The sequence below is a fragment of the Marmota marmota genome, unplaced genomic scaffold (assembly GCF_001458135.2).
Source record: "Marmota marmota marmota unplaced genomic scaffold, marMar, whole genome shotgun sequence".
NCBI classification, from domain to species: domain Eukaryota; kingdom Metazoa; phylum Chordata; class Mammalia; order Rodentia; family Sciuridae; genus Marmota; species Marmota marmota.
The window spans coordinates 27170452-27179127 of record NW_026000026.1 but is presented as its reverse complement, the minus strand read 5'-3'; the positions used below and the strand labels follow the sequence as shown (position 1 = coordinate 27179127).

The 8676-nt window shown below is 50.7% G+C and overlaps 1 protein-coding gene across 3 annotated transcripts in view; it reads left to right on the top strand.

Annotated features, from left to right (window-relative positions):
- Positions 1-3553, top strand: part of Sirpb2 (signal regulatory protein beta 2) — an 11299-nt gene extending 7746 nt beyond the window's left edge. Inside the window, exons 3-5 of one of the 3 annotated variants that reach the window (XM_048811179.1) lie at positions 773-940; positions 1562-1618; positions 2905-3553. In XM_048811179.1, coding sequence (XP_048667136.1) covers positions 773-940; positions 1562-1618; positions 2905-3005 — 326 coding nt within the window. In that variant the 3' untranslated portion in view covers positions 3006-3553. Of the gene's footprint in view, positions 1-598; positions 941-1561; positions 1619-2904 lie in introns of all 3 variants that reach the window. The other 2 variants (XM_048811178.1, XM_015482156.2) reach the window with 2 other exon arrangements.
- The last annotated feature ends 5123 nt before the right edge of the window (positions 3554-8676 follow it).

The window sequence follows — 8676 nt, the reverse complement described above, 5'->3', positions numbered from 1 at the left end:
TTTTTTTTTTTTTTTTTTTTTTTTTTTTTTTTTTTTTTTTTTTTTTTTTTTTGAGACGGAGTCTCACTAAGTTGCTGAGGCTGGCCTTGAACTTGCAGCCTGCTGCCTCAGCCTCCCAAATGCATGTGCCACTACACCTGGCAGCAGTGTGTTCTTAAATGAGCCTCTTCAGCTGTACATATTTCAAGTGCTTACCTTGTAAAATAGGCAACAAAATTTCTACTTCACAGCGCCTTCTGGTGTTGAAACAGAAGAAAACCCACTTGTGAAATCACCCCTGGTTTCCCTGGCTCCTTCCAAGCTTCAGTGGTACCTTCCTTGGAGTTGTGGAGCCTCAGGGGACTTTGCTTAAACATCTGCACCACCACATGACTTCAGGAAGGGCAGTCAGGAGCCCTGTAGGGCTCTGTCTTCCCAACATTGGTCCTTGGGAGATAATTAGGATCTCCTTACGGAATGAATCAACTCATAAGGAAGGAAGGGAGGGAAGGCTAAGGACAGAAGTCCTGGAAGGGGGAAGGGAGGAGAGCTTTGAGGGGGAAATGAGTGGACCATGAAAGGAGAGACAGAATCCAACGAAGACCCTCTCTGAGTTCAGGCGCCGGGGACCCCAAGCCAGACCTGTGGATCATCCAGCCCCAGGACTTGGTGGAGGTGACCACTGGAGACACTGCCCTCCTGAACTGCACGGTGCTGGGGGACGGTCCCCCTGGCCCCATCAGGTGGTTCCGGGGGACTGGTCTGAGCCGAGAGGCCATTTACAACTTTGCAGGCCTCTCCCACCCCAATGTGACAGCAGTAAGGGCCTCTGACAGCGACTTCAGCATTCTTCTGCCAGACGTCTCGACCAAGGATGCAGGCACCTACTACTGTGTAAAGTTTCAGAGGAAATCCAACAGACAGTACCTGTCCGGACAGGGCAGCAAGCTGAGAGTGAAAGGTGAGGCAGCCTGCCTGGGACAGGTGGTCCAGAAGGAACTCTTCACCACATCCCACACACACCAGCTCCTATCCAGCCTCCATATCATTGTGAAAGTTTTTCCCTCTCTCTGGAACACTTTCTCCTTCTCTCTAGGAAACTCCTATTCAACCTTCAAAGCCCAGTATAAACAGCCCTCCTCTGTGGAAAAAAAAAAAATTATGGTGCTGGGGATTGAACCCAGGGCTTTGTGCATACCAGGCAAGCCCTCTAGCAACTGAGCTATATCCCCAGCCCCTCTGTGAAACTTTTTCACCCTTCTCTCAGAGAAAGTTAACTTCTCATGCTTCTGGGCTCCATCAAACTTTGTCTAGACCATTAAGAATTTTAAAAGTGTCTTTCACTTGCCTGTTGAGAGCTCTGCACTGTACTTAGTGCTGGAGACGCCGCAATGAATCAGACATTGGCTGTAAACCAAAGATGCTCAGGCGAAGGTCTGACTAGTCCTTTGTAGTCGCAGGGTTTGACTCATAGCCCCAACCCAGGTATTGGCAGATTTATATTGGTGACCTCAGCTCTTAGCACAGGGGCTCAGGAAGTAGAAAAAGGTTAAGAGAAGGGCTCTGCCTCTCTCCCTTACAGCAAAATCCACGTCGCCCACAGAGATCAATGAACCTGCAGTTCAGGCATCTCCAACAGGTGAGTAGACCTCCCTCCAGTGGAATTAATGAGCCCCCCATAGGCCCCGGGGACCACAGATGACTTAGCCACAGCAAGGGAGCAGTCCCAGGGTTCCAAGAAAACCCCTAGGGTTCATCTCAGCTGCAGAGTGGGGAACCCAGAGAGCAATGTCACAGCAGATCCACCAAAGACAGGGCTTTCCAGTGTCAGCGGGCAGTCTTGCTGGAGAGGCAGTGAGTCCCCGTGACTCAGAGTGTGAGGCTGCACTGTGAGGCCACATACAACAGCGCTGCAGGACATGGCTTTGTGGCAGGGCCTCTTGAGTGGAGCCCCTTTCCGGCCTCTTGGGTGGAGCCCCTTTGGGGGGGGTGGGCCTTGCTCTATGAATCTCTGCTGACTTCACGAACAAAAGCAGGAAGAGGAATAAGAATCAGAGAGGCTGCGGGGCATGGTCGTGCCCGCCTATGATCCCAGCCACTTGGGAGGCTAAGGCAGGAGGATCGCAAGTTTGAGGCCAGACTCAGCAACCTAGCGAGACCCTGTCTTAAAAATAAGATTAAAAAGGAGCTGGGGCTAGAGCTCAGTGGTAGAGCATCCCTGGGTTCGATCCATAGAACCATGGGGGAAAAAGAAAAAGAGAAGGAAGAAAAGAAAGAGAAATGAAGGAAAAAAAATGAATCAGCCCACCTCCTGGGGTTGTGTGTGGACCCAGTGAGATCACAGGTGTCAAATGCCCAGAAGTGTCAGGCATATCACCTGGTAACTCAGAGGCACTCAATGACCACAGGCAGCTTGGGGCAGAGGTGACCAGATTGCCTCCCTGGTTCTTGGCCCTGTTCCTGCCATCCCTGGGAGCCAGACCACCTGGGTCTCGTCACTTCTTTTTGCCCGCGTTTCTTGGGGGACCGTGTAATAACTCAGTCCCTGAATACAATGGGCACACACAGCCCTGAGCAAATCAGTTCCCACTCTGGGTCTGTCTCCTCGTCTGTAAAACTTGGACCCTCACCCTGCATGATGGGAATCATTTCAGGGTTAGATTCGGCTGGGGGCTGAAGCAGAGGGACTGAGCGGCCATCAATGAGGGCAGTTTGCTCTGATTTGAGGTTCGGGATGCTGTTGAAATGATACAGCAGGGTCAGGATACCAGGCTTCTCTGGGCCTAGGACAAAAGGAAGAATGGTCTTTGATGTCCTCTCCCAATGTAGAAAGGACCTGTCCAGGGGGTTCAACAGCAGCAGGGCAGGGACATCACTGGGGTGCAGGCGCTGGGATCCTGCCTGAGCTCTGCCCTCTGCCCCCAGGCCTCCTGTCTGTGCTCACTCCTGTGGTCCTGGGGCTGAAAGCAGTGACCTTGGCTGCACTCCTTCTGGCCCTGGCTGCCTGCCGGCAAAGAAGATTTTGAGACCCTGGGCCTTGCAGAGCTGGACACAGCTTAGCGTGGGGAAAGCTCTTGAGTGACAGGTCAGCCCAAGAGTAGATGCTCTGAGTTGGAGACAAGCCAGGCTCTTGAAACACTCCTCAGCCTCCCACCCCAGCCTCCGCAAACCCCCAGGCCTAATGACAAACTATATCTCATCACCTGGTTGCAGTCACCTGGTGAAATTCTCCCCTTGGTGCCGGGCTCCCGTTCGAGATGCGCATCTCTCTCTTCTCAGCCTGCAAGACCTCACCTCTGCTGCAGCCCCTTCCAGGGAGTCCCCTCCTTCTGTGCCTTCCCATATCTTTCTTGTCCTTCAAGACACAATTCAGAGTCTTCTTCCCAGGTTCCTTGGGCATCTGAGCTCACCCAGCCAGACAGATGGTGCCTCTCCATCCCCATCCCCCTCTCCCAGCTTCCTCCTCCCTCCTTTCCCAGTGTGGCTGGCTTGGATGGGTGTGATATTACAGTGCAGATTTGGCAAAATAAATAAATAAATATAAATAAATAAATAAATAAAAGCTCTCAAATAACAGTGGCTTAATCAAGAAAGTTGATTTCTCTAGGAAAATCTGACCACAAGCCGGACAGGCAATAAAGAGGCTCCCTGGTATGGACACGCCTTGACCTTGTTGCTAACAGGTCTCATTCCAGGCAGTGAAACTGGGAAAGAAGTCAGGGAAGGGGAATATGACCTTCTCCTGTAATGGCACAGTCAGGAATTTGCCCACCGCCCACCTCGTTGGCTGGAAGGTGGTCTCATGGCCACTTAGGTAGGTGTTCAGGGATACCAAGATGGCGGAAGCAGGGTATAAGAAGGATGCCACTGGAGGACTAGACAGGGAGACAGGGCAGGTCCCTACTTACAGTGAAGCTCGTTACCATGGCAACTCCTGCCACAAGTTCAGTATTTTTAAATGATCAAGGGGGTAAAGTGGACAGCATTCAAATTAGGTATCAAAGGCAATCAATGCAAACTGGGGAGGTCTTCAATCAGGTCCGTAAAGGGAAGAGAACACCTCACAGCCCAGCATATAAGACACTTATATCCAGACATCAGGCCTTGAGCCCCTCTCTCTTGCTGAGTCACTCTGATCTACCTAAGGGAGCGGAGCTCCACTTGCACCTTCACCTTCAGTCATCTGTACTTTGCCTGTTACTTCTGTGTGTCTTGCCCATTTCTTTGTTTGGGACACCAAGGACCCGGACCCCAACTAGACTGATGATAACAGTCACCCCCAGCTGCAAGGAAGGCTGGGAATTATAGCCTTTATTCTGGCAAAAAAAAAAAAGGTGCCCAACTGAAAATTTTCACTAGAGAACTGGAGGGTAGATATTATGGAGTAACCGGTGACGTCCAGGTCAGTGGTGCAAAGGCAGCCTCTTACTGGCTCTCGGACTCCTGAGTTCAATTCCCAGCTGCACCACCACCTCTTTCCACCATCACCTCCACCAGGGAGCATAATGTAGTGCAGCAGTTCTCAAGAAGAGTGGTTTTGTGACTCGGGAGGCTGAGGCAGGAGAATCGCAAGCTCAGAGGCTAGCCTCAGCAACTTAGTGAGACCCTGTCCCAAAATAAAAAAGGAAAAGGACTTTGGATGTAACTCAGGCATAAACAATCCCCAGTACCAGAAGAAGGAGGAGGAGAAAGAAGAGGGGAAAGAAGAGGGGAGGGGGAGGAGGAGAAGGAGGAAGATGAAGAGCGTGATATTGCCCCCACCACCTGTCACGGTGGTAGATTTTGGCAAGGTCAGAGAGGGTTTTGGTGGCCACAATTTAGGAGTTGCTAGCGCCATCTAGTGGGAAGAGGCCAAGCGTGCTGCCAAGCATCCTCTAATACCTTGGAAAGGTAGATGCGGGGGACACAAAGCCCTGTCTGCCCCAGAATGTCCGCAGGGCTGACAGCCAGAAGCCCGATGCAGACACGCCTGGCCTCCCCACCCTCACTGTGGGCGCTTAGTGGCTAATTAGTCACTTCACCTCGCGGAACATTGAAAATAACCCTGTGGACTTTTCGGAAGTTCGGAAGTGGTTCGATTTCACGTTTCCCGGGAGCTGGAGACGGACTGAGCGCATCGTGGACCCTCAACACACGCGCATTGCCTTTCCTCTTCCCACGCCAACACTCATTAGCACTTACACGGAAGGATATTGGTTGGTGTGGATGGTTTTCGTTACAACACAGAGAGAAACAGCTTGAACTAAGCCAAAGAGGACACTAATTGAGTCTGAGAATTGAATAAATTATTCTATTTGCAGACCTTGGAAAGGGTAGAGGGGTGGGGTTAATGATGCCCCCTCCCAGCGATAGCCCGGTCATAATCTGGAGCTCGTGAAGGTGGCCTTACATGGAAAAAACGTGGGGGGAGGGGACTTGGCAGGTGTGATTAAATTAACCATCCTGGGATGGGGCCATTATCCTGGCTCATCCAGCTGGGCCCTCAATGCCATTGCAAGCATCCCTGTAAGAGAGGGGTGGGGGGAGGGAGACCTGATGGAGAAGAGCAGACAGTGATAGGACCACAATGAGAATCCTAATGGTGCGGCCACAGAGTAAGGGAGGTCAGCAGGCACCAGCAGCTGGAAGAGGCCAGGAAGGATTCTCCCCCGGAGGCTGGAGGCAGCCAGGCCCCACTGACACCTCAATTTCAGACGTCTGCCCAGAACAATGAGAAAATAAATGTTGTTTTAAACCACTGAGTTTGTGATAATTTGTTAGAGGAGCCCCTTGAGGCCAGGGCAGTGGGAAGCAGGGGCTGGGCCTCCAGCATAACTTCAGAGGAGACCTGATCCACCCCTGGAGCTTCTTCACTCTGCAGGGCCCTGAATGCGCCCATTCCTCCTGCCTCCTCTGACTTCATCTTAAAGTGAGGCCTCTCCGGCGGCCACCAGGACCATGGCCATACCAAGCCCTCTAATTCCAGTGTCTCCTTAACTGTTTCCTTCAGGAGGCCTCTAGGCCATTCCACCTGACGGCACCTCTGTCACTCTCATTTCCCTAAAGCCACTCGAGTTTTCTTCATAGCACTTACTGCTACCTGGGAAAAAATTAAAGCCAGGCACAGTGGAGCACACCTGTCATCACAGTGACTCAGGAGGCTAAGACAGGAGGATCACAAGTTCAAGGCCAGCCTGTGTTGCGTTCCCTGCGACTTAAACACTCAGACCTTTCGCCCACCCAGGGACACCATTTGCAGAGTTGCACATGATTAAAATACTCAGGGGTCACTCCAGGGGAACTGGGCTAATTGGGCTGTGCAAAATAATCACACAAGAGACAGAAATACTTTTTTCTTTGGGGGTGCTGTGACAACTCCTCTGACCTTAAGGGTCCACAGAAAGGGGGGGGGGAGCGCCTGCAAGTGCTGACCCCTTTTATTGAGGAGAAGCTATTCAAATGAGGCAAGGGGTCAGGTTTCAAGGGGCTGGGTCTAGTTTCATGGTGTCTGCTGTCAGCAGGTTGACTGACATCTAGGAAAGCCACACCCAAAGGCACAGTAAGAGAAGGGGACACACAAAAGGTGTTTCCATGGAACATTCTATCCCAAACAGGGCAAAGACTAATATTACAAAGGAACAGGTTAGCCTAGCTCCACCCACGGGGATGTAGGAAGACAAACCCATGCAGGAGACACAGTCGCTTGCTCCCTAAAGATCGGGGCTATGGTCTGGGTTACCTACGCAACCAGATCACAGAGTGACCAGACAATGCCGCACGGGTCAGAAGGGGAGACAGACATGGTCACGTATTATGTCGGCCTCCCACAAGCCTGGGCAATTTAGCAAGATCCTGTCTCAAAATAAAAAATAAAATGGGCTATGAATGTTGCTTAGTGATAGAGCACCCATGGGTTCCAACCCCAATTCTGGAAAAAAAATGAGTTGTAGGAGTGTGTGTGTGTGTGTGTGTGTGTGTGTGCGCGCGCGCATGTGTGCAACCTAGCATAGCCTTAAGCAACTTAGTGGGACCCTGTTTCAAAAAGTAAAAAGGGCTGGGCTGTGGCTCAGTGGTTAAGCACCCCTGAGCTCAATCCCCAGGACAAAAAGTGGAAAAAAAGGAAGAAAGCAAGCATGGTATTCGCACGATGGGATACTGTCCAGCCATAAAGATGAAATCCTGTCACTTGCAGCAACATGAATGCCCCTGGAGAAGGTTATTTTGAATGAAACCAGCCAGACCTGGGAAGACAAATATCATCCGTTTTTCACTCATTGAAGGAAACCAAGAAGTCAACCTTGTAGAAGTGGAAAGAGAACAGCGGTTGCTAGAGATGGAGAAGGGCAAGCAGGAGAGGGGATGGAGGAATTAGAAGGGGCTGTTAGAGCCTGGGACAGATGTCAGGGAGAGGGAGGGCTGAGAGTGGAAGGGGGTTAGGGACATTCAATGCATGAGGTGAATGTGTACAGAAAGACCCCGTTGATGTGCACAATTAATACGTGTTAGTGATAATCATTTTAAAAACAAAGACCACGGTATCCTCCCCTCAAGACACACAGCTCAGGTGCAGCTATATGCCCTTGGGTTGAGGAAGCAAGGGTGACCAGGTCTAGCCAAGCACAGTGTAATATGCTTCTGATCTCTCTATAAATGTCCCTGTATATGCACACTTTGCTACACAGACCATTCCCAGCCTTGATTTTTGGGTTCCACACCTGAGGTCTATCCAGGTGGATTACCTGATGCTCTAGTTCATTCGTGTACACAGTTGTATAGTATTCCTTTGTAGTCATGTATTTGTGAATTCCACTGATGGATGGAAACCTCAGTTGTTGTGGCATCTCACTATCACAGTGACTGGTTCTTTACATTCTGGTGCATACATGCAAGTTTCCCTAGTGCACAGCGACAAGTAGAATTCGCAGGTCATCACCTCTGCTGGGTTTGCCAAGTTGTGTTCCAATTGTTACAGAGCCCCTCTGAGACCCTTCTGGGTCCATTATTCTTTCCTGTTTCTCTTCTTGCTGTCCCCAGCACTCCTGCGTGATCAGCACAGGCATGACCTACGTCAGAGATGTGAAGCATCTTTAGAGAAAAGTGTCTAGAAGTGGATTAAGCCGGTCTAAGCTGGTTTCCATGCCATGTTGACAGGAGTTTGTACATTTTCATGGCAAAACTCCCACCCACTCCCAGCTGACAGTTTACAATTTCTATGGCAACTGCTAGAATAGGCCAAATATGGTCACTTATGGAGGCAGGGCAGAAAATCTTAAATATTCTGCCCATTCACCTGCCTGCTGGGTGACCACCCCCCCACCAACTATATAACCCTACTCCTTTTGCTCCCTTGGACAGGGGACATGCTTTGAGAGCAAACTCCTAGTCTCCCCGCCCACCTTCACTGGCCATTGAGAAGACTTCACTCTATGTGGTTGTCCCCCCATGTCATTACTGACCCTGCTCCAGAGAAAAGGAATCCAAAAAGCCAGGGTGGTGGTGCGTACCTGTCATCACAGCGACTCAGGAGGCTGAGGCTGGAGGATCACAAGTTCAAACCCAGCCTCAGCAACTTAGTGAGGCCCTAAGCAACTTAGGTAGAGCCTGTCTCCATACAAAATTTTTTTAAAAGGCTGGGGATGTAGTTTATTGGTAGATTGTCCCTGGGTTCAATCCCAGGTACGACAAAAAGAGAAAAGTGAGGAGGCTGTCTCTTATACA